General features: G+C 35.7%; 1 protein-coding gene across 3 annotated transcripts in view; it reads left to right on the forward strand.

The window, feature by feature from the left end:
- The window catches only part of Hel89B (histone acetyltransferase 1), a 779,777-nt gene that overhangs the window by 256,163 nt on the left and 496,636 nt on the right, over positions 1-26,978 (forward strand). For all 3 annotated transcript variants that reach the window (XM_089593764.1, XM_089593765.1, XM_089593766.1), the window contains one exon: positions 21,510-21,811. In XM_089593764.1, the coding sequence (XP_089449890.1) occupies positions 21,510-21,811 (302 nt within the window). The remainder of the gene's footprint in view (positions 1-21,509; positions 21,812-26,978) is intronic.

Genomic DNA, 26,978 nt, shown 5'->3' on the forward strand with positions numbered 1-26,978 from the left:
ATTTTTTGACTGTACAGCAGCGTGGAGTGATGCAGTTAGCTTCGCCTGTGTTTCTCCGGTGGCAGGCAAGATAAACACTACCGGCCTTTTCCAGTGGGATCTTAAGTTGTTTCTTAAGAAGTGACTCCTTGAGACTGCCCTTCTTAGCCCTTTGTTCCGAGCTCTCTTAAATGAGTTCCCTCTTCCGGTCAACCGCCGAACGCTGCTGCAACTGATGCGCGTCCATCGCCAAACCGAGGCTTCGCACATTCCCCAAACTAATTTGTCCTCTGATGCTCTCGTGCACACACAAATATAAAGCACCCTCTATACATGTACTCTCAGTATTAACGTTCCCTAATTAACCATTAATCTCAGTGGTTTTTTGGGCACATATAACATTACACTACCTTACTAAAAAATTATTTTTACAACTATTTCTGAAACGATTCGTCCACCAAAAAACTAAGTAAAGCTGGCCACTATTAAACCAAGTCAGTCATATACTGGCAGACGCTAAAATTGGAGTTTGTCACCATTAGGCTGGATACCCCAACTACCGACTACCCAACATTATTGTCTTGACTGTAAGTATTCAACCAGAAATTACTGATCCTTTTTGAGATCTGCGCTAGATGAACCTAACAGTAAATCAATGAAGGAAAAGTACACTTGAGCAGACGGGACAATCTCCAAATAGGCAAGCATCATGAACCAATCTCTCTAACTTAGATGAGCTCAACGACTGAGCTCTGAAAAAAAAGAAGGTACTTTCGACATTAACGTTTCCAGCGTAACAACAGAGAACGTTGGCAAAGAGCTTTACAACTAACTGCAACGCTTCAGTTGTTGTAGTTTTCCTCCCAATCAGTCTGGTGCTACAATAGCAGGTCATAGATAATCACTCTGAAGTATCCAAGCAGTCCCGTTTGCTGGAAACTTCAGTTATGAAAGAGATTAGCTCTTTGGTTCTTTTTAGAACCATTGGACGTCAAATATTATTGCCAACAAATATTGAACAACTCAACAAAATTTACGAAAAACAGCCTTTAGGGCTCACAAGAGTTTTAACACTGCCTATAGTCACATGATGGCAAGTTGGAAGGAAATGTATACAATTTTAGGCGTTAGGCTCTTTCTTCTTTTTCTTTTTCTTGTCAACGGGAAACGTGAAAACGGGGAAAACTCTTTTCTGGAAGTCTCTCTCTATCGTAACACATATGGGTGATTCTGCCGTAACTGACTTAAATTAAATGTAAAATTTCTAATTTTTCAAGTTTTATTTAATAACCTTTTTACTTATTATAATTACTTGTAATTACAAGTAATATAAGTATTTATAACAAATTTGCTACAAAACGTTCCGCAAAAAGGTTGTGCATCATGAATGATTTTTAGGGGGGTCTGAATTGAACGAAAATAGAAAAAAGTTAATGAGATGGATTGTTAAAATAAAACTATTATTGAAACAGTGACACTAGATTTTTTATATTTATACATATAAAACAACATTGAAAGCAAATTAATTTCTTTAAAAGAATTAATTTCAGAAGTGATGTTAAAATAATAATCTCAATTTTTTGGATACTTGGAAATAATTAATGTTGTACTTACAATTTTTTTTCAAGAAAACAGAAATTAAGTAATAATTTTTAATTAATCTTAGTAATAACTAAAATTTGGTCAAAATATTTTTAACATTAATGTAAGGTTTCAATTTCTTAAAAATCATTTACAATTACTTTATTTTGTTCTCAAAAACTATAAATATGATAGTAAAACGAATACCATGAAAAATCAACTGATTTTTGTTTGGCTTCAATTATCAATTCAGATAAAATAATAAGTTTTCTCAGTAAACATAATCATTTCCAATTTTAGTAAACTTAGAAGTCGTGCCACTCTGTCTCAAAATCTCAGCTTTGGATCTACTTTCTATATCTTCGTTGAAGGATTTATGTTTTTAATTCTTTAAGTGATGTGATTTTTTCAAGGCTATCATAAAATGATTTTTATAATTTAACATACCTGTATAATAATGACAACATTATGTACCAAGATCGCAATAAAAACAACTAAGGGAATTGAAATAGATTACTGAAGGATTATATACAATCCAAGTAAGCTGAAATTTTTTTTTGTTTCAAGGAAAGAATTATTATTTTGGGGTATTTTTGATTTAATTTGTATTGTATCTTGTGGAGTTACAAACTCAATCATTGTACTCTTAACATTATGTTTTATTACTGATGTGAAAGCCTCTTAGTCTGGAATATCTGAGCCGAATTGAATTCTATAATCCACTATTCTTTTAATCGTTGTCCCAATTCCATTTACAGGACCTTTGCCGTACCCACTTTCACTATAATTATTTGATATTTTTTTTTAATGTGGAAAATATTTTCGGAGAATTTGAGTTATTAAAAAAAATAGGTTTCAGTTATTGGATTGATTTGTAGCACCATTGCTTTGAAAATGTATTGAATTTACTAAAGTATTTTTATAAACACTAGATTTAAAATTTGACAAATATGAGCTAGTATAGCTGAAGAATCGTGCTGAAGACTGTTAAAGACTGTGGCAAAGCCTTTTGTATAATTTTTTGAGTAAAATAACCTAGTGTGTATCTTTATTTGTTTTCGACTGGCACCGTCGTGTACAGACTGAATTTCTGTACCATGCTTTGTTAAATAATTTTCACCAAAATCAATCCAAACCCCATATTTTTCTTTATTTAGAGGCGTGCATAAACTTTTAAAAGTTTATTCTTGGTGAAGAATTCGCTGCTCATGAATTTGAAAAATTGGAAGTTTAATGTTCAATATTTCTAAAAGTCTCTTTAATGTTACAGAAATGTTTATTTTTTGTGAAAAACTTACAATGATACTTTTTGTTGTCTTTGCACTTAGTCGGATTTTTTTTTACGAATCCATTTCGAATATGTAATCTTGTCATCAAATTTATTTCGGTAAATCAAAATTTATGAATCTATTTTTACAAAGTCATTTTTTTGCATAGCAAGCATTTGTGTCTTCGCAACAAACTAAAGTTGTATGATTTGATAGGATGTCTTTTCTTTAATGACATCGTTAGAATCAAGACAGTTAATGAGAAACAGGAAATTAAAGTGAATTACTCAGGCACACGTATTTTGATCATCTAATTTTAGAGGTACTATGAACACCAGCCCATATTTACATAATGTAGAGTAGTCAATTTTGATAGACGTTTAACTTAAACATTTTGAATAAAGATCTTTCAAGTTTGCGTTAAGATATCGTAATTGGATTGTTGTACCATTAACACGTTTATAATTTTTTTTCACGAGTCAATGCGATTATTTCTTATTAAAATTCTTTTTTTAATTTTTGGGTTTCTGTTTTAATTTTTTGATTTTGATGAAATTTGACAAAATTAAGCGGCTTTCTGTTCTGTGGTATACGCTGAGTGCATAAGGATGGAGGGGAGGGCTGGCATTACTAGTCACTGTAACATTGTGGTTTATTGGCTTTTAGGGGAACTTAGCCAATGACGGCCATTTAAACTATTTTCTTACAGAAGATGTAACATAGGTCTTAGAACAAAATGAAGACAGCACTGGTTATGCACCTGGCCTATAATTTTACGTGTTTGTGTCAATAATCTATACTTTTTAACAATTTTACCTGCAATAACTGATCGTACAAGTTTTTTTGACTTTTTTTTAAGGATACGTATGAGTCTCTAATTTGTTCACATGTAACTTCAGCAATCAGTAATTTTTTCTCGATATCTTTAGATAAAGTTTTTTTTTTAGCTTAAAAACCGTTGCTTTTGGCGAGTTACTCAATAATTGTTTTTTCTCTAATCGAACACATCTTTTTCTTAGTGCATTATTCTTTTTTCAAGAGTCTTAACCTTAGATTTTAAGATATTGTTTTGTACGTAACATGCACGCCGTTGTCGACCAAATCTCTTATCGCTATTTTTTTGCTACTTTTTTTTGGTGTTGCAGTCGTACACATCACCCTGCAGTCTGTTGTTGTTGTTGTTATTGTTGTTGTTGTTGTTGTTGTTGTTGTCGCTGTTGCTGCCTTGCCTTTTGTCCTCTTTTTCACTCTCATTTTTTTCTCTTCTTGCTCATTTCTTACTTGCCGACATATCTGCAATAAGCTTAATTTTACCTTGTGTCTTAGCTTTTCTTTTTCTTTCTCTTTATTTTCGACAATATTCTTGGTACACTTGTGGATAACTTTTAATTCTGACACGTCCCGCTTTAAATTTTTCTCGGTTAGACTGTAGCCTCTTGTGGTTTGGTTCCTCAGTATTCTCCAATTTTAATATCTTATGCTTCCATGCTTTTTTTTTTTTTTTTTTTTGACTTTTTTTAAACGCAATTGCATTTCGATTTTCTTCTCAGTCCGCTTCTTGTTTCTGGTAGTAACAACATTTTCTGTCGTTCGAGCCATTGTGCTTAGGTTGCTCTGTAGTCAAGTAGAATAAGATGTGTTTTAATAAAGATGGTGATGTTAAGTGGTAAACAGTTTAATTTTAATCATTCAAGTTATTTAGGTAGGCACTTACTTGATGGCAAGGCTCAAAAACCACGTTAACTGGCCGCTATAGGTTCTATTTTGACGTAAACACTACACTACCGCTGTATACTGTTTTGTCTCTCTTTCTGGTGGTGTTACATAGCCTCTGAAGTTGTCTTTATAACAGTTTTGGAGTAAAACATAAGTGATTTGAAAACTCAAAACGCTTGAACTTAAGAAAACGTTACTTAAATGTATTATCTAATAGGTAGGTTCGAAATGGAGTTTCGAGCTTATTAGTAGTTGTATGACTCGTAGACTAAAGCTTAAAAATTTTCCGGCGATAGCATTCCACTGCTGTAAAACACTACAAGAATTTATGGTTGACATACCTGCGCACGTACATCTAGAGAATAACCCAGGGGAGGTCGGAATGGATCAGCTCTTGTGTACGCACGGAATACGAACAATCAAGTGCTTCGCTATGCACCGAACGACAATTTTTTTTAGAACTAGTACGTGCGCTTTTTTACTTTAGGTATATAGCTCATAAAATTATCGGTGGATGGCATGTTAAAACTCATTGGCGCGTTTTTAAAATCGTTTTATGTTCGGAATGCGACTTGGGTGCAATTTGTGGGACAAAATATATGCAGTGAAAAATCATTCTCATTCGTCGATATTTAGTGGGACTATGGTATAAATCTAATCCCCAATAGCCATATTTCAAACTGCGTATACGCCCAAGTGGCAAAAAATCCCTGTTTTTTACTGGTGAAAACGTTCATGAGAGAAATTAAGTTGCGGACATAGATTGGAGTGGAAAAATCTACTCCAAATGTTCGATTATCTCAATGAATGGGTTAGAATATTGGTATGAGACAAAAGTCAAGTAAAGTCGACAGCATTTACCACAATTTAACTTTTTATGGTTTGTGATTTCATTCTTGCACGGGAGTACGAGCACTGGACACGATCTGAGCAAGTTACGGCAGAATCATGCATATATATCACTGTAAGTACGGAGACAAACAACTCTCCCTCTCTTTCTTTGATGCGTATCTGCACATATATAATGCTAGGCTTACGTACAGCCTTTGTAAACATCCTAGCGTATTCCTTTCACTGCAAGCACGTGGCAAGCTTGCAAGCATTAGTCCCTCATGAAAACTTTGTACATTTTCTTATCATGGGCACAAAGTGCTATTGCCACTTTGCACCTTTGGGACACGCTTTGCGCCCTTGTGATCGGTTTGGGCCTACGGGCAGAAAACTTTTTTCCATCCTCCAGGTCCAAAGTACTTTTTTGCCCTCGGATCCAAAGTGATTTACTGGGTGCAAAGTGTGCCCATGGGCGCAAAATTACACTTTTCGCCTTTGGTAAGGAAAACATTATACGTGACTCGGGCACTTACATACCACAAACGTGCCCTTTAAGTGCTCATTTTCGTACTTTATGCCCTAGTGACGTAATGTACCATAAGTCATGTTTTTGTGCATTGATCCTACAAATTATTTGTTTTTCTACAGTCATCGAAAATTTCTGCCATCACCTCTCATTTTCCGCTACTGCAGATTGCCATTGCCTGCTCACTTGTTGCTTGTTTTGCAGGGTACCATTGTTTGCTTGATTGCTTACTGTTACTGCAGGCCACCATTACCTTTATTATTATCTCATTGCGCGGATCCAGGGTTTGGTAGATTGTGGTAATCCTTTAACTCTTGCCAACGCTTACTACTTAAATTATGCTAATTTTTTATCGTCAACAACGTTGCTATTGCTCTTTTTCTAGGTTTAGCCTTTGCCAAGCTTATTTGAATTTTCTAGGAAGTAGGACAATAATGGGAGGATGGGCTGCGTGATTAAATTAGTAAATTTTAACTTAAATTAATTGTGATTTCTTTTTCAGTGTGTTAATCATTTGACAGTTACTAAAGAACATTTATTGTTTGAATAGTTGATGTTAGAGATTTTTTTATAATCTAATGTTCTTATGTTGTTTATCGGAGCAGCAACAGGGTTCTCTTGTATACATGTCTGAGTGTGCATGTGTAAGAGAGTTTTTAAAGGGAAGACGGTAAAACGTTTGCAGCGTTTAACTTGTGACGTTCTCGTTATTATTTACGGCTAATTACCGAGGAGAAAATCACGTTGTTTACTATAAAGGAGTCGTGGGTTCACGGTACTTACCTAGACCATAACATTCTATCTAATGCATGGAATAAAACTAAGAATTATCTCCCGCCCTTCTAATGCCCCATGTAGAGATGAAAAAATAGGAACTATGGAAAATTTAGATGTTTGTCAATACTCAATATAATACGAGTATATCAAACATCCAAAGGAAAGGTAATAGGATCCCTTACCCGCAAACCTATAAATTATCTTATGGTGGCTAACGTTACAACTTCGTGAAAGGTGTCATATTACATATAAATAGTTTTTCAACGCAATCAATATGCGAAATACGTGTAAATCAACAATATCATGTATTCAATCAAGTTTTATACACAAGAGCGCGTGGCTCGAATCACATAAGCGACATAAAACGCTCGTTCGCTTGAAAACTTATTGAAGTGTTTGAACAATCGTAAAGTTCAATACGCTATTCTGAAAACAAATAAATTAATTGAAAATCGTTGAAAAAGAATTATCAAAAGAATGATTCAATAATTAAGCAATAACAAGAATATAAAAATAGCTGGCGTAATTTGTACGCGAAAGGCTCGGACACAATGCCTCACCAAGCACATCGCTATAGGCCAGTGTTGTGAGATCAGTCTAGAAGCCCGAAAAGCAAGGTACTTTGACCTGCTAGGCAGAGAATCTAGAGCTAGAATCTGATGTGGCTGTGTCTTGATCGTACAGCAAACCTCGGTTTTTCGGCGGCTCAGCAATTGCTTTGTGAGAGGGAAATTTGCGGACTCTTATCATTGGTAGAATGTTGTTGTCTCTTTCCCTCTACTCCTGCACTTCATAACGCACACTATCGCTATATTTGCATCCCCTACTTATTGGCGGAAGCTTTAAACACTAAATAATAATTGTATATTTTTAATAGTCGAAATTGATTAAAAAAAATTTACTATTTTTTTGGTAGGAGTGACCGATGGTCACAAACTGTATAAAGGTTCTAGGAGGGATACAAAAAAATGGTGAGTGAACTGTCTTCGAGCTATATTACGAAATCCGATTGCAAGAAATTTCTTGCCTGGAAGTTCCAGATAAACGCTATTTTGGTGGCTCACGACCTGCTGAGTGTAGTTGATGTAACCCGAGAATAGCCTACCGAACAAAACTCTACAGAAACCAAGGAGTAGGTGAAAGACAATGCGTAAGCTATATACTTGATTTTATTTGCAATAGAGCCGAAGCTCCTGAAGTGTCTTTTATTGTGTACGACAGCGAAAGACATGCTGACGAAGCTCACAATAATCTAAGAACAAAAGACTGCCACACAAACTACTCTTAATACACGGATTTCACAAGTATAGAATGGACCCGTCTAATACAGTGTCACAGCACATATCAAAGGTGCAAAATTTGGCCACTTAACCACTTGATCTAGGAGAAACTATTGGATGTTGTGGTGATGTCAAAGATCCTTACAAGTCTGCCTTCCAAGTACCGTAACCTGTGAACTGCTTGGAGCAGTGTCGAGCCAGAGAGACGGACTGTAGAGCACGTTCTTGATCGTCTGATCAAAGAAGAAAGCCTCTTAATCAGTGATGAGGTAGTGCAAGCAATAGCGGCCTCCTCGAGGAGCAAAGGTGATTATAACAAAAAAGCAAGCTACGCAGAGATAAGAAAGATGTTAAGGGCTTCAAGTGTCACGAGAAAGGACATTACGCAAGAGAATGCCTGAAAAACGGTGAGACTGCAAAAAATCAATACTGGGACGCAGGCAACGTGACATTAGTTTTGGAAAATGGCATAAACTCGAAGTTTCTGTCAAGTTCAATTAAGCAAGGTTCGAGTTTTGAGACGAATTCTGACAAGTTAGCTCCATCAAAAGAAAACTACCTCAGTTCTCGGTACTCACAGAGCATGCCAGACTCATGGAGACCATTTCGATCACAGGTAGAAAAACGCTCCAGCAGCAACACGAAGGAAATCTGGCTAGCCGCTAATGGAACATCTGCTCATATTACCTTTCGACGAGATTAGTTCACTGAGGATTAACCGAGGACAGATAGTAGTTGGATACCACTTAAAGATAAAAATAATTGCGCTGTCATCGGCATTGTTCTGAAACGATTCATCGAAGGTGCTTAGCTGGAGACAAGCGTAGAGTACGTACTTCACGTACCGAGTATGCGCCAAAATTCGCTTTCTGTCAGTTAGTGTGCATTGAAAGGATACAATTTCATCTTTGGCAACAAACGTGCTCTACTTTTCAAGAAAAACAAGATTTTTGGGATCGGTCTGATGCAGACTAATCTCATTTCTAGAATGTTCCTCGAGATTGTACGTTTAGCTAGTTCTGAAGTAAATGTCAATAAAAGTAAAATCAGCTTACGAACCTGGCATGAGCGGCTAGGACATATCATTTCTCGAACGCTTCGTGAAGTAATTTCAAAGAATATAAGTTTTTAAGCTAGTTTGACTGGTGGCAGTGAATTTTTCTGCGAGCCCTGGCAGTTAGGCATATCACATCGACTGCCATTCAAGAAATCAGCTGATAAAGTGAGCGTTCCTGGTGAGTTCTTGATAGTGACGTTAGTAGGCCTGTTAAAGTGGAGTCTATAAAAGAACCATGCTACTTTGTAACGTTCAAGGATGGCTTATTGGGGTTATATGTATCTATTTTTGAAACATAAGTCAGATGTGACAAAAAGATTCATCGAGCTGGAGAAGGAAGTCAGGAACAAATCTGACCAGAGTATGAACACTTTACGTACGGATAATGGGCGAGAGTACACCAACGACCATCTCGTACAATATCATAAAAAAACGGCTACTATACACGAATACTCGATCCCTTATATGCCTGAACGCAACAGCCAGGTGGAACGTGATAACCACACGATTATGGAGAGTGCACGCACCATGCTGAGAGCAAGAGGACTGCCTAAATTTGTGAGGGCCGAAGCTGAGACCACAGATCTTTATCTGCTTAATCGTGATCTGCCTAACCAGAAACATAATTAAAAAACAGCGTATGAGGTCTGAACAAACAAGAGATCTGAACTCAGTCACATTAGAACTTCTGGCTCTGTGGCTTACATAAATAAGCCCAAGTAGTTTACGACTAAGCTAGATGCCAAGGCTAAGAAGATTCTGCTGGTCAGGTACCAGGATAACATGCTAAACTGTAGGTTGTTCGATGATGCAATGATGAAGGTGCATGTGTAACGAAACGATGATAAAAATAACTTGAGCTAAGTTTCAGATAGCCCCGGACCTGAAGACGAACTAAACCTGATCCTTGTGACTGATGCAGCCAATCGGGGTGAGTCTGGTAAGATTCAGAATCATTGTCAACACCATGTTGCAGAGAATAAGGTATGCAACCAGCTCGAGGACCATGCTGATGATCATGACGATCTCAAGAAGATGGCTGATGCTGCAGCTGGCCAACATGATGCTCTAAAAGATACGCATGAAGGCAGAAATCATACATGATCATACCAATGTAACTGTTTTTCAGCCACCCAGTAGCTATGAGAAAGCCGCGTCTGGGCCAGATGCTTAGATTTGGCAGAAGGCCAAAGCCCTAGCAAAAAAGCTCACTCATAATATAAAGCCCGTCTGTGTGCTCGAGGTTTTTAGCAGAAGGGAGGTAAAGATTACACAGCGACATTTACCCTAGTCATATAACGATATAACTTTATAAGTGTCATACTGGCTCACATCGCCCAAAAAGATTTGGAGGCCGTTACATTCAACATATAATCAGCGTTTCTGTACGGAGATTTACTAGAGAAAATTTTTGTGAAAGTGCCTCAGGATGTGTGTGTCAGTGGTAAAGTAAGCACGAGTGATGTTGTATGTGCCCTACGCGAATCTTTATATGGACTTTAACAGGTTCCTAGATGTTGAAACACAAAGGTTAAGAAGTTCTTCAGCTTGTTTAAGTTTAAGGAAAACGAGACTGACAAATGTAAGTTTAAGGGTAAACATAAAAGTTACACTATATATTTAGCTTTGTATGTCGATGATAGTTAGCTTGGATGCAAATCTAAGAAAATGTGGTTGTTGTACATTGGAATCCAAAACACGTATAATGTTTTCCTTACCAAAGGCGAAAAGTGTAATTTTGCGCCCATGGGCACACTTTGCACCCAGTAAATCACTTTGGACCCGAGGGCAAAAAAGTACTTTGGACCTGGAGGATGGAAAAAAGTTTCCTGCCCGCAGGCCCAAACCGATTACAAGGGCGCAAAGTGTGTCCCAAAGGTGCAAAATGGCAATAGCACTTTGTGCCCATGATAAGAAAATGTACAAAGTTCTCATGAGGGACTAATTCTTGCAAGCTTGCCTCATCAAAGAGAGAGAGAGAGAGATAGAGAGTTAGTTGTCTCTATACTTCCAGTAATATGTATGTGTCACGATAAAGAGAGACTTCCAAAAAAAGCCACCTTTGCATGTTGCTTGTCGAGAATAAGAAGAAGAAGTTAACAAAGTGTTAAAATAGCTGCTGTTTATTCACTTACACAAAATTATTTTGGCAACAACATACGAATTGAACAATGGCACTCACTGTTTGTTATTGTTTAAGTAATCATTGAAAACTATTACAGATTATAACTGGTTGAAAACTAAAAGGTGTAAAAGTAACTTAATACCATTACAAAAGTAGAACTGGAAGAGTACTACTAATTAAGTTCAGTGAACTCAATAACAAGTGACACTAGGTGAGAGATCTTCATGGACTGGTGCACGGCGGCTGTACACGAAACGTGCCAAGTGTGCACACTGGCAAGGGATGTACTTGTTAGTGGCTGTGGAGGACAGTGGTTTGCTCACTGTTGAATAGAACTATCACTTATTGCTAGCGTGCATACTTACAAATAGTGAAAGTATTGACGCGCTTATTTAAATACAATTATCACACTACTGTCGTATTTTTGAATTTTAGAGTATACCGGAATAAAAACTTTGTTTATACGCATTATTTTTTAAGTACTGAAAGCAATTTAAAAAATTAATTTTAGATGAAGACAGTTTCTTTCTTTTGCTTGTAGAAATAAGTTTTGTTTGATTATTTAAGGTCCACTTATACAACACATATTCATGCTATAACTTCTTTAGGTGAGTATTTAACTGTAGCTTTAAAGCGTCGTTTATCGTGATAAAGTTCATATTGTTATTATTATAATAAAGTAAAAAATGCCTTATATCGACATATTGTTACTATAAGTCCACAACTTATATCAAGCAATACCTAGAATATAAATTAGAAGTTTGTGAAGCTTGTGTGTTAAGAAGTTGAAGCAATGCGCTTAAAAAATAAGATAAATTATATATACTATAGCCGTGCTGATTCCCATAGGCCTGTTTGTATTACCGGTGTATTATAATAGATTTCTTGCCTAGTGTATTTGTTGATACTTCTACAATCTAACTTGTAATAAGTATTTTTATAGCAGCAGATAACAACATTTTTACTTAAAAAATGTACTAAAAAGGATCATCTCGATAAGTAAAGTAAATTGAATACAAAGGTGCTGTTACGATAGCTTGCCTAAATTACAAAACCATTGACAAAGTGTATAGTAGTGAATACTAATCATTGACATAATAACATAAGGACTGAACACTAACGTTCTGCATAGTAAAGATATAACAATAAATTGACCAGTTATTATTACATACTATCGGTAATAACATATATATATATATATATATATATATATATATATATATATATATATATATATATATATACTAGTGGGGCTCCGCCACCCTGCAAGCTCCGCGCGCCAACCCCCCCTTTTGTTGTGTTATAAGTCAACATCGAACTTTTCAAGAAATAATAAAATTTGAAAAAAAAAATTTTTTTTCGATGGTCCTGGTGGATCTAAAAAAAGTTTTCTATACAAAACATTGATCTATAATTTCACATCAATTAAAAAAAAATTCTTACAATGGCTTAAACAGGTATTGCTTCTATTCTGCTTCCAAAGAAAATGACCACTCACAGAACTTTCAGACTTCCTTTAGACTTAAGCACTATGGAAAGTGCATTCTTCTAGTTTGAGCCAAATGAACAAAAATTACGTAATGTAGAAGTAATTATTTAAGATGAAGGTTCTATGATACCGAAAAAAGCGTTAGAAATCGTTGATAGGACTTTAAAAAATTTATCTAGTAGTAATAAACCTTTTGGCAATAAAATAATAATTTTAGGTGGAGACTAAGGTCAAATTCTCCCAGTAGTATAAAACGGAAGCAAAATTACTATTGTTCAAGGAACCATAGAATTCTCCAATTTTTGGCCTTTATTTAATATTTTTTATTTAAAAAATAATATACGTTCAATTGATAAGAAATTTCCTTCATTGCTACTGGATATAGGCATAAGAAAAGGCAAAATTAAGACTTTTAGAATTCCTCAGACATGAAAAACAAATGAGATGTTGCATTGTCTAGATTTAGAAATTCAAAAAAAATTTTTTATCCAAATGGAATCAGAAGACAAATTTCAAATTAAAAATATTGTTTGCAATGAAATTTTAGAGTAACGAAAAAACTGTTCCATAGTTCATTACTATTTTTATACTTCCTTGCAAATTTTTTCTTTCATCAAAAAAGTAAATTTCAGTGCCGTCTAGTACCTAGATTAATGTAATCATAAACAATTCGTTTTTTGTAATATGTATTCAAATACACCATCATCGATGTAAAATTCTATCAGTGTGACAAATGTAACTCAAAATTTAAAAATCAAGAGTGTCTATCATCGCACGAAAAAATTCACAAGAAAAAATTTTTTGTATGTGATCTGTGTAGCATTATAATATAAGACAAGAAAAACTATTTGCGTCACACAAAGGAATGCCAAAACATTGAAAAAAATTTTTAGTGTATCTAATGCGAAAAAAGTTATAAAAGAAATTATCACTTACAGAGACATTTGAAAAGTCATAAAAAAAACGTTCAAAAAGATATTTGTCAAAATTTTGGGAAAGGTTGTGTAAGAGCAGAGCACTTAAAAAGACTTTTTAGAGTATGTAATCAAATTAAACATCGTAAGTGAGATAATTGTAAGAAAATTTTTTTTTATGGTCAAATAAAATTATATGAGAAAATTAGACCATTTGTAACAGTTAATATATAAGCCTTACAAAATTATACACATTATATATGGAGAAGCTGGGGAGGAGCTGGAGGGGAGCTGGGTGGTATCGGGGGGAGGGGGGGGAGCAAAACCTCGCTCTAACTCTTACGACTAAATTATATTGGTAGATATATATATGTATACATATATATGTGCCAAAATAATATGAACAAACGAGTTACCGTAATTTGATAATCATAATTTATTATAACAGTGTTACTGGGACGTTATTTTTGTTATGACTTTATCTAAAGCATAACGTTACAAGCATATACTTAATAATAACATTTGAGTGCGAAAAAGTTTGTGTTATCGAGTCAGAAGAATTCTAAATATTAATTATGCTGTAAAAATAACTAAACAACATTTACAATAGTCATTTAGTATTTAATTCATCTGTTTATATTGAGATTAAATAAAAAAAGGTTTTTGAGACAACAAATTGCATCAATTTCTTGATTAATAGAAAACACCTTTAAAAAAGTGGTTTGAATAAATAATAATTTTGATGCTGGCTAGCTCTATTAAATGTGTTGATATTTATAAATGTGACACATTTGATAGTCAAAAGAAGCAGATGGCCAGACCGAAACTTTTGACAATAATGTTGCTATTAGTAAATTAAACGTCATTTCTTCCGAAAAACAGGAAAGATTTTGTTCTGAATTAATATTAAATCCTGTAAAAGGTAATATATCTCTTACAGATTTAAAAACTTTTAACAATATTACCAACAATGCGTTCAAGAATACAGCTATCCTTAAGGGGGTGTTGAGAAGGAGGTAATGGTGTGCAGGAGGAAGCTGAAACTTATGTTTGTTCACACAACTATATTATATTGGGATGTTTATATATATATATACATAAGTCAATCAAAAAGAACCGTCATAGTTTCAAGGCTAAAATTGACAAATGCTTAAAATAGATTTTTCATTTTCAAAGTATTTATTTTGTGTTGGCCGTGACCAGAATCAGCTAAAATTTGTTGAGCTTTGCTGAATCTACACCAGAAAAATTTTTACAATGACTTTCTTAAATTATGTAAAAAAAATGAAATGCTCTTACACAATCTTATAATTACGAAAGTAAGTGTGCTGTCAATGATAACTCAAGTTTATCTCATGTTTTTACCATATACTTACAATATGCGTCCTCTTAAATCACTATACGTGGGTAATCTAACAGTAAATTATGATAAAATATATATTTTGTTTCGTAACAGCATAGCGTTACGTGCTCTAAGCAAAAAGTAGACCTTTATAGGTTTTCATAAATTCGTTAAAAAGTTGAGATCGTAACGCACTAAACGCAAATTAAACTTTGCCACTGCACTTATATGATATATAATATAGCTGTATTTAAACTTTTCTCCTACTGAGTCCATGATCGTACTTCTTATAAAGTTACATGATATTCTGTAGTGTTACAGGCTCTTAATTTTTTTTTTCGTGGGAGATTCAATCTATAAATTTCCGAACCTGTATCACTGGCTTATCTGGTTGAAAAAATTGAAAAGAGTCTTGCAATATTATCAACCCCTATAGAATACAAAACGTCTAAATTAGATAATATTAAAATAAATTTTAAATCTCAAATATAATTGTGTGCATTTGTGAGAGAATTTCCAGTTGAAATATTAAATTTATGAGATTTTGGTCCCGTGACTTGGACGCCATCTATATCATAAACACAATTTTTTTTTCTTTTTTGAAACACGTAAAAATATTGTTTTGCGCTAATAACTACAAGATTTCATGCCATAGATCAATTAAAAAACTTCTTGTCATCACAAAAAATGTTAATTTCTAAAGAACACATAAGCTTGTAACGCTAACTTAGCCTTGTTTTTGTACCATTAACTAAAGCAATACTTTTATTAAGCAGTGAACATCCCTTGAATAATTGTAAAAGTTTTCGGATCTATATCCTCCTAAATAATGTTCTAATCAACTAAGACATGAAATAATCCGTTTCCGGTAGGAGAACCCACGTGTGCGTGTGTGTGTGCAGTAGTAGTAGCAGCAGTAGTGCCACCAGTAGTAGTAATAGTAGTAGTGGTAGTAGTATTAGTAGTACCAGTAGTAGTCGTTTTTTTTTTTTTTTTTTTTTTTTTTTTTTGTGGAGGGAGAGAAAAAGCATTGAGGCACAGCGCAGTAATAGTGGTAGTGTGGGATTCATTGGATTTTTTTAAAGGCCCCTTTGCCTTCTTTGTTTCCTGCTTGGGTCTTCCTTCTGGCCCCTTCTAGTGCTCTTCTCAATAAAGGGCCGCTCCCACTTCCTGCTTCGTGCTTGTTGTCCGTTGCTAGGCAAAGGAAGCATCGTGCTGAGCCTGGACATTTTTTTTTTCGGTGGTTTCAGCTTCCACACTGGAAGCAAACCTTAGACATATTTTCTTTTTTACAGTTGCCTGAGACGTGTCCATATCCCAGGCATTTGTAACATCTTGTTACTACAATTATTCTTCGAATTCGGCAGCTTACGAAGCCGACTCGTAATCTGCCTTCCTTTTCTGCTTGTCTGGCAGTTGGTTTGTCAATGTCCACCTTTATCAACGCCAGCCTCTGTTCTCTGGAATTTGGTATTAAGAGAGCTACTTCTGGCTCCTGGCTCCTCAGTCCAAAAGTTCTAGTGAAAGCCTCTTTCACCTCATCTTCCTCTACAATGGCATCCAGGTCTCGAAACTCATGTGTCACTTTTTTCTGGCTGATTCAGGAGAATCTCTTCTTGTTTGCCACTGCCTGTTTTCTTTTTCTTTGAAGACATGGTTTGCTGGCGTTTCTCAGGGCTGTCCGATAAGCTCCTGTTCCTTTAACTTCGTTCTATTTCCTTTAGAGCAGTGTTCAGGATTTTTTTCGGTACATGCCGTAGAAAATTATCTCGCCTTTATTCTCTCCATTTCAGAGATTCCAGTGACGCCTTCTAAGAGATTGAAAACACTTCTTCTTTAGAAAGAAAGCCTTTTCTTATCATATCCGCCTCTTCGAGGTGTTTAAGTGCGGCTTTGAGCCCATTCTTATCAGCTTTCGCTGTGTTACCATACTTGTTATTAATTGCTTGTAGCGTCTCTGTTAATCCTTTTGTTGCTGATTGGACTTAATACGCCTCTTGAAGGTGTTGAAGCGCGGCTTTGAGCCCATTCTTGACAGCGTTCGCTGTGTTCCCGTACTTATCGATGATTAATTGTAACGTCTCTGTAATATTTCTCGTTGCTAATTGGACTTTATCAGCCACTTGCTGTCGCTTAACTCTGAGCTTAGCACCAATTTCTTCTAAAGAGGCAAGCTCCGCCTGCGTCTGAAGGCTAAATACTGACACGTTGCTCTTCTTGGTGTCATTGGTGCCTATACTTTACAGGCTTCCTCTTCGTCCCTTGTCCGTAAGAAAGGGCCATAGAACATTACGCAGTTCCTAACGGCTATGAGAAACGTCTTTGTGCCCCCCCCCCAGAATCTGTGGGGCCTGTGATAGTCACCCGGGCCTTCACCGGATCGGAACTGCCGGGGATTTTTCTCAGAAAGGTTACCGCTTGGAGTACAAGTTTCGCATTGACGTTTTTTATTTTGGCATTTTTTTGAGTGCCTTACTGACCCATGAACGCTAGCACTTTTTTTTCTAGAAATAAGTATTTGGGAAGGGTTGAAACCAGGGCAGCAGCCCTCTCTGTTACTAAAGAGAACCGCTACTTGCTCGGGCCGGTCGGGAGTCACAACTCTCCCTCAGTCTCACCCGCGGAGACTGCCCTGACGTTGAGTAACAAGTCTAAGAAAGGTGTTCGTGTGTAATGTATGTATATAGTGGTACACAACGTTCATCCCAGCAAATCGAGCTGCAGCTGTACAGTTCCACGACCGCGCAGACAACCCAACAAAACGGGCTGGCGTAAGGCACAAAGGTGCTGCCATATAGCCTCCTCAGTAAAAGTAAGCCTAGATTAGTCGGCCCACTAAGTCTTTTTTGTTTATAAGGCGTACAGCCATATTAGATGTAGTTACCCAGACTTACCTGGGCCTCATCATCCGGCTTCGCCCGCCGCCAGGCCTCTAACGCAAGCCTGGAAAAGGACCCGCCACATGCAACCCAGAACAATCCGTAAGTGTCCCTGTGTTTGTTTAGTGAGAGTGTGTTATGCATGTATCTAAAAAAAATGTTTTAACCGCCGCTTACTTCTATACACGACGGGTGCTAGTTTTTGTTAGCCCGCATCAAGCAATAAAGTGCCACCCACGGAAGCAGCAAAAAGCGAAGAACAAGGAGCACAAGCAGAGCCGGCCAAATCATCCACACTGATGGAGACATGGGGCACTAGGCCCCCGTCCACATCGCCGCAAATGCACACGCCAATGCCACACACGCCTCCTGATCCACGCCCCCGACCACCACCACAAAGAGCCATCCCAGCTGCCCATCGTCACCTCATATTTTAAGAAGATGCCCCTATCCGTCACTCGAAAAAGCGCCCGGTATGGAGAAACTAGCAAAACCCCACCTTGGAGTAGTAGTTGTTTTTTTTTAATTCACCATTTGCTATAGGTGCTGATGCTATTGAGTCCTGGAAAGGACTTAGGGTCCCTGAGGACCAGCACCTTGTCTAGCGCTTCATAGTAGGCTGCCTACCTAGCCAGCACCACTATAAGCTTAATGCTTTCCCTTGCTGATAGGTAAAAAGTACCCAGTTTAGCGTGGGTCCACATAAGCCTGTCTTTAAACTCAAGGCCTTTTTGCCTTATTTTGATTTTACTTGGGCCTTATCCCTGGCCTCTTTTAGGGCTTTTTTAAATAAAGGGTAGCTCCCGCTGCCGGCTTCGTGCTTGTTGTCCGTTGTTGGGTAAAGGAAGCACCGTGCTGGGCCTAGACACTCTTTCTTCTGGTGGTTTGAGCTTCTTTACCGGAAGCAAAGCGTGGATCTGTTGTCGTTCTTACAGTTTCCTGAGACGTGTCTATATCCCAGGCATTTGTAACATCTTGTTACTTGAATTCTTTTTTTAATTCGGCAGCTTACAAAGCCATCTCGTAACCTGCCTTCTTTTTCTACTTGTCTGGCAGATGCTTTGTCCATCTTTATTAAAGCCAGCCTAAGTCCTCTGGCATTTGGCTTTAAGAGAGCTACTTCTGGCTCCTGGCTCTGATGTCCAAAAGTCCTAGCGAAAGCCTCTTTGACCTAATCTTCCTTTACAATGGCATCCAGGTCTCGGACCTATAATGTCACTTTTCTGTTTCTTATTTTGACAGTACCCTGTCCGGCTACCGACTTTTCAATTTGCTGTGAGAATGCAATAGCATTCTCTACACCTCTGGCCCTAATAAGTATGTCTCTTTATTTTGTAGTGACAACACTTTGGACTGCCACATTAGCCTTATCAGGGTCAAAGTTTTTCTTTATTGTCTTCAGCACCTTTGCAAAAGTCTGCTCTTTAGCCATCTTCACTACGACTGTTGTTGTTGCGTCCACTTTTTTCTTCTGGCTTGTTTTGTCATTCAGAAAAATTTATTTTTGTTTGCCACTGCCTGTTTTCTTATTCTTTGAAGCCACTGTTTGCCGGCATTTTTCAGGGCTGTCCTGTGGGCTCCTGTTCCTGTTACTTCGTTTTTTTTTTTTTAGGGCAGTGTTCAGGGTTTTTTTTGTACATCTTTTGGAAATTATCTCGCCTTTGCTCCGTCCACTTAATGGATTTAAATGACGCCTCCTAAGAATTTTAAAACGCTTTTTCTTTATGAAGAAAGCCTTTTCTTATCACCTCTGCCCCTTTGAGGTGTTAAAGCGCAGCTTTGAGCCCATTCTTAACAGCGTTTACTGTGTTGTCACACTTATCATTGATTGCTTTTAGCATCTTCGTAATCTCTATTGTTGCTGATTGGACTTTATCAGTCAATTGCTATCGCTTTACTCTGAGCTTAACACTATTTTCTTCTTTAAAGGCAAGCTTCTTTTGCTTTCTAAATGCTTGGGCTGGCCCGCCATCAACCTCTTTGTGTTCTCTCTCCACTCATGATTGCAGGCATGGTACCAACCGTTGCGTCCGTCAACCCACACCATTCTCACCCTACTCCTGTTTTCACGTCGTTAACTTTTTTTCCGCCTGTGGTTATCGCTTTTGTTGCCGAAGCCTAGGAACTTGTTTTGCTGCTTTAGCGCAAGCAGCAAACAAAAAATTGTTCGAGCTATCAGCATAGTGGCAGTGGAGAAGACCGTACGATAGGCACACTTGATCTTGAGCGATCCGATGCGCTGCACTAAAATGAGGCGCTCCTGGATATCCCTTCTCGTGAGTGCGTCCGCTTACACCTACGCTCTGTACACCAAAATCAGGTTGAAAACGGACGTAAGAAGCGTTTTGGCTCCTCGTGGCCCTTAAACGTTTGGCATTAACCGTGAAAGCGCTCCAGAGACCCTAGTGGCTTTGTCGACTACTCTCTCGATGTGCTCCCAGAAGGTATGCCGTGAATCGGTCCTCACTCCTAAGTAGCGCACCACTTAACCCGCATAGATTATCTTACTTGCAATTTTCTGGCGGAAGGGCCCCTAAACCATCTCTGCCTGGTGAGAATGGCCATCTTTGTTTTTTTAATTGCCAGTTTGAAACCGTGATCTTGAAGCCAACTTAGATCATGATAAAATAGTCAGAAGTAGGGATCTCCGATAAGTATTGATTATGATGTGCAGGAGTTCTATCATGAATTCAACTTTCATGAGCTCAACATATTGGAACTGTTAGAGTTTTAACTGTGACAAATTTATGATTTTCCAAAAAGTTTGTTATTTTATTATGTGTCCTTGCTATTAACTTCGAAGGTAAAAAAATGTCTTAATACCAACCTCAACGTTAAATGTTAAGCTTTTTGGAAATTTACTGTCAAAACAGAAGCTTAAATTAAAAATATCAATTTGATATTTAAGTTTTTCTAAAGTTACACTTAAAGTCTAAGTACAGGTTATCATCTGAAGCCCCTCTTGATCACAAGAACTTAGGCGTATTTTGAAACTATTGTTTCTCAAACGGTAATTTAAAATAATTCATAGGAACTAGTTCCATACTGATTCTGCATATGTTTTTTGATTCTTGAATTTAAGCAAAAAGAAGATTATGGTTAATATACAAAAATTTATTTTATTTTCAAACGGTGTTGAAGATAAAAATTTACATTTAATTATTGATGACCATCTTAAGCTCATAGCATAATAATTGCTCTTAAGATTATATTCTGGTTGGTGTATCTTCTGATCATATATATAGGTGTGCAATTTCAAAATAGACCTTGAAATAACGCTTTAGAGTCAAATGAATAAAGCAACTAAAGATTATCTTACATGTAAAATTTCTAGTTCCTTCAGAATTTAGTATTAAAAAAAATTGGTTCCTATTAAAAAAATCGATTTAACCTTTGAACTACCCTAAAGTTCAAAATTAATGTAAAGGTTGGTTGCGCAGTTGGAAACAAATAAGAGCATATAACGTTTTTATGATATGTCAATCGATTTCTGGTTTTATTATGTTCATTATTTGAGGAAGTTTTTTTTAGAATAAAATTTTTTTTAGAATTTCCGGATTTTTGATTTATTAGTGAATTCACTACTTTGATAATTTAAAAAAATATTTTATCTAAGTACAAACCAAATCAATTTATAAACAAATTTTGATTTATAGTTTGCTTAAAAAGAATCTTCTGAAAATCACAACATTTTCTAGATGTCATTATTAATTCTAATAATTAATTAATTTAAAACATTTTTCAGCTTCTTTGTTTGGTACTCAGCTACCAAGTAAATTACCACATTTATGGGTCTTCATGTTACCAGATAGTTTAAGAAATTATAGTATTAATTCAAGCAAAATTATGTCATTAGAAGAAACTAATAAGTTAGTTCTCAGTCTTCAAGTCTTAGAAGTTGTAGTACCAAGCTTAGATGATGCGCTTATTCCATGTGTTATGAAGTGTCTAGAAAATATTTGTTTTCTACTGACTAATCCTTACAAAATTTTAAGACACATGGGATCACGTTGTATAGCAGTATTAGCATCGCTTAGGACTAAAGAGGTGGGTGATATTCTAACTTTTATTTTATTTTATAAATATTACTTAGCGTTACGGATACTAAAAGTTTGGCCCGATGATAAATTGGGTCAGTGTTACTTATCTTATAACTAAAATTATTTATTATCTATGATTTTTTATTATGAGAGATGTGACGTGGAAAATCCACGTCACAGTAATACTGCATGATTTAACTGACAAGAGGAGAGGTGGTACGATGCTCGATAACCCTACCTCATCCCATGCCTATGTACCTGAACCTACTCCTGCTATTAGCCGTGTAGCGACTTTTGGGCGGCGTGCAACAGCTGATATTAATGTACTCTAATATATATGTGGCTAGGGCATAGGAACAGGAAGCACAAGTCAGCCGAAAGATACTCTCTCTCTTTTTTGTCTTCGCACAATAAATGCATGCTGCACGGAACGATTTAAGAAAAACGATACATGTGCAAGAAAAAGCAAGCAACCGCTATGCTGATCTTATACTGACGGAGCTGAAGGTGAATATGGTCAATAAGAGAGTCGTATAGTAGGACGACTTACACTGGCATTGATATTAGGTACTTGTATTAAGCAAATATAAGCTATGTCTTATGTAACAGTTTGTTGTTTTCTTTTTTAATTGATGTATGTTACCAAGTGTATTATCCACCTTATCCCTTCAGTCCTTTGTTCCGTACTTTTATCTCGTGCCTTGCTTGTTAGTGCAAGGTAAGTAAGGTACGACACATTATAGAGTACGACACGCTGGCTCTTTTTTAAAATATGAGAGATTCTGAACATAATTTTGAATTTATTTCAGTATTTTATGTTGTATTATGTTATGTTATGTACTGTACTCTATTATTAATTATTAATTTTTTTTTCTAAACTTAAGTTGTGCAAGGTTCATTTTTATTTGATTTTATATTTTAATACACTCATAGCTTTTTTTTACACTGACATCTGTTATAAGTAGTTAATACTGAAATTGAAAAAACAGCAAAAAAAACTGCTTACTATTTAAAGATAAGAAACTCCAAAAGTCATCATGGAGAAATGTACAGAAACTTTGAATAATTACTAGGACTTGTACTTTTATGTGTATTTAAGTTCAAATTTAATATTTAATTTTTGTTGCTGAAAGAGACCCCTAAGAAAGTAGAATTTTTTAGTCAGACTACAGAAATTGTTATTATTTCTAGTACTTGAAAATCTGTAACGTATATGGCTGTGTGTAAACGTGAAGCCTTTCAGCCTTGGTAGTGCTCTCTAATATATTTATACTCTATTTAAGTATTTTCTATCTTCAGTTATCTCCTTTAGCTTTCTGCTAGTAGTATAACAAGAGGTAGCATGGTCTACTGCTATCTGTGAAATTGCCTCATGATACCTAAATGTCTGACCCCTAAATGTACACCTACTGGCACAGCTACCGGATTTGAGGGCTCTAATGCCTCTTGCATCGAAAGTGTCCATGACTCGTTCTACTTCATATTTGATTTTTATTTTGGGGATCTCTTTCCTATTTAACTCATGTCTTACATTAGTGATATGAATTGCCTGATACCCCTTATATCTGATACTCTTTACCTTATCTCTCTATTCCAGGAGGCACTTGACAAAGAAAACTAGCAACGCTGCACGTCATTCTTCGTTTTTGATATAATTTCTATACTTATTGTTGCTGTTGTTTTGACATTTTTGTTGTTACTGTAACAGTATTTATTGTCAATTGCTATTGTCTTATTGTTATTAATGCAGTTACTGTTTCGGTTGTTGTTGTTGTTGTTGTTGTTGTTGTTGTTGTTAATTCCTTCGTTATCAACGAAACTTGTCAACAGTACTAATTGCAACTGAAAGTTTGCATCAGCATAATTTATTAAAACTAAACTAACAGTATGATTTTCTGCAGCTAATCAAGTTTCCTTTTTTTTTTAAATTTCTTGGCTATTTATATTTATTATCTGGGCTATGAAATCCTGTTGATAGTCATTTAATTTTTTAAAAATGAAGACATACACTTAAAAGTGTAATTAATTTTCTGAACTATCTTCGATCTAACTCTGAATGTCTGTTGTTTGTATGAGTAGATTAGTTTGTAGTGTAGTCACTAACGTCAAAACATCATTCTTATACTGTAAAAAATTTTGTACGCTAAGTACATGAAAACAACTGGGTAATCAATCTTATTTTGTGTATATCTTTTATATTTATGAACCTCATTTTTCATGCCATAACTTCTTATCTCCTTCGTAGGTTGAGATTTTACGAAATTTTAACGTGTTATTTTATTTCCAAAAAATTATGAAATCAAAAATAATCATGTATACAAATTAGAAAAGAAGAAATTAAAAAATTTGTATGGTTCAGGGAACGGTGTTGGCTCAGTGATAAGCGTGCTTTTTAGTATACAATACAATACCACGAATACCACACCGTTGAAGGGGTCGTGGGTTCGATTCCCAGTAAGATCCAATTTTTCCAGAAACTTTTTTTAATTGGAAAAAGTTACTACGAAATTCTGCCTGTTTAGGGGTGAATTTCTCCATTGAATTTTCCTGCAAAGTGATTTCAGGGTTTTTTCCGTGCCCCACAAGTCTTCGGACCTGTCTGAATACGAAGCAATTTTAGGGCTAGAGGTAAGAATTAGCAGATCTTATTTCAAGTCCCAGGGATAGTCGGCCTTACTGGCTAGGAGTGGTCCGTAAACCATGGGGCTTTTCCGGAGATGCTAGTTATCTTGGATCCGATGCTTCGGCAAAGAGTGCTGGCTGAACCGGAGAGAAGTAAACGACCTAAAATACGGAATCTTTTCCAAAGAAAGGCTTACACAGTGGCGAGTGGACCCAATTCATCATTGATGCAACTTAACTGGCAAGGTGTTTCAGCGAAGATATTGCAACGTACCCATGGTATGATATGTACGATATTAAATGGATGATTCATAATTTGGTGCGGAAATAGACCTCTACACACTGGTATAGGGAGTGGGTGGCCCCGGTAATTAATCTAGTAGGCTGTAGTGGTAACCCGGTAGAAAGGAAAAAAGTATGGTTCTAATATATTAGCAACAAAAATTTTATTTTAATTGTAAACTGTGAATGTAAAAGTAAAGTCAGCTTTGATATTTCTTGTTAAAGTTCCGTAACTGCATCATACAATGAATATACTTTGATTCAAATACCATGAATCTATATTAAACCATTATCTGGGAGTGGAGGATAAGTGGGGAGTGCGAAGAGTAGAAAAATTTATATAAAGTTTATATTCCTTTATTTCATTTTTTTCGAGTGCGGAATTCCACACAACTTCCCACAGGTCCCCTATAGATTTCCACTCATGCCCTACTGTCCTTCAAAAAATTTAGAAAATTAAGTCTATTTCTCTGTCATTTTGACGTTTTTATAACGTAAAGTAAAAAAAATTACATTGGCCAATTGTTGAATTATGGTTAGGGAAATTGCTATCGACCAAAACATATTTATTTGATCCAGTCACTAAATTTAGAAATTTCTATCGACCAAAACATATTTATTTCATCGAGTCAATAAATTTTAACGAATGATTTGAGCGTGAGATAGGTCCATGCAAAATTAATACCGAAAGTGCTCGATTTTGCCTAATAACGTCGACGCGTTAGTATTGTTTGAACTCTATTAGACGTAGTCCACGATGTGTAAATTTTGCTCCAGAGAGTTATCACTTATAATGAATTGAGGATTTATAGTTTTATCGTAAAAACGAAATATCTATATTCTTAATTACAGCTGCTACATATGCCAAGACCAACAAAAGCATGCTAAGTTTAAATGAGTTAAGTTTTTATGTAACTTTGATTTTAGGACTAGAAATATATTTTTATCAAATATCGTATTAAAATCACATTCCAATTGTATTTGTTCATAAAGTAAAAATTTTACCATGACATATACAAAACAATTGCGTAAGTTTAAAAAATAGTTAATTTTATTACATATTCCAAAAAGTAAATTGACGAATTCGAAATAAAAATAAAATTTTTGAACCTCTTATATACTTGTGTATAATGTAAACTGAAAGACAGTGTAGAAAAGAATTTGTTTCAACTTCATAGGAACATGTTTATTTCTCAGAAGGCTTGTTACAAAGGTGTTGCATTAATCAGGAGCACTACAAGTAATTTAAGTAAATCTCAGATTTATGAGATATATACCCATAGCGTATAATTGTGTGGTTTGAAGACGACACCTAGCTCTTCCTGCTCTCTCCTGATTTCCCTAGCTCTGTCCCTATATAAGATAATTTTTATTTGTTTTACCTGTAAAATTTAACCCAATAAAAAATTAAGTTGATCAACCTTTACTCCCCCCTGCTCCCACGTGACTCCCCCTTCATAAGGTAACATCGGAAGGTATGGCTTTGTATTGTGCAGTATGTTATACAGTTGTATAATTTTGTGGTGGTAATTAGCTTTTTCCTAAGTAAGGTAATCTTCTTTTTTTCACTCGTTTTATTTGAAAAAAAGTTAATTAAGCCCCACATTTGTAAGTCGCAACAGCTAAGAATTTCACTGCTAGTACCATATTAAATTAAAACTGCGAGTAAAACTTCAAAAAGTATACAGTCTGTGTTTTAAGTCTTACAAATACATTATGTTTCTTAAACATTTATGATGTTGGATGCAGTGCAAAAATGAATAATAATACATACACAAATGCACTTTACGGAATTTTCGTTTCCATTTACAACATACACTACGGTTGCACTTACGTAAATGTATTGTAACATAGCTTAATCCACATACAGCCAGATATCACGGTTAATAGAAAACGGAATACGCTCACTTAATAAACTTCTTTTATAAACGTATTGTACTAGTATATATTTAAGAAAAAAAATGAATATGTACAAGATAGACTGCTTATTATTGGATGGACCCATTGGCATTGAATTTCAATGAAAAAAGAAGAGCATTTGAGGAGAAATAGCTAGTTAGTCTTTTTTTCTCGTATTTTTGCAAAATAAAAGTATTAAGAAGACCCGCATAGGTTGCATTCCGCTAATGCTGCCAGCAGTTGGTTTCTTAGTCCAAAGGTTGTAAAAAAAAAAAAAAAGTATTAGTCTTAAATATACTCACCTTACATTTTATTTTTAAAAAAGTCTTGTTGGTATACAAAAAACACCACCAGCAGTAAATTTTTAGTTG

Source organism: Copidosoma floridanum, unplaced genomic scaffold (assembly GCF_036245765.1).
Source record: "Copidosoma floridanum isolate Cflo_tuat_1 unplaced genomic scaffold, Cflo_Japanese_pri ptg000020l, whole genome shotgun sequence".
In the NCBI taxonomy this organism is placed as follows: Eukaryota; Metazoa; Arthropoda; class Insecta; order Hymenoptera; family Encyrtidae; genus Copidosoma; species Copidosoma floridanum.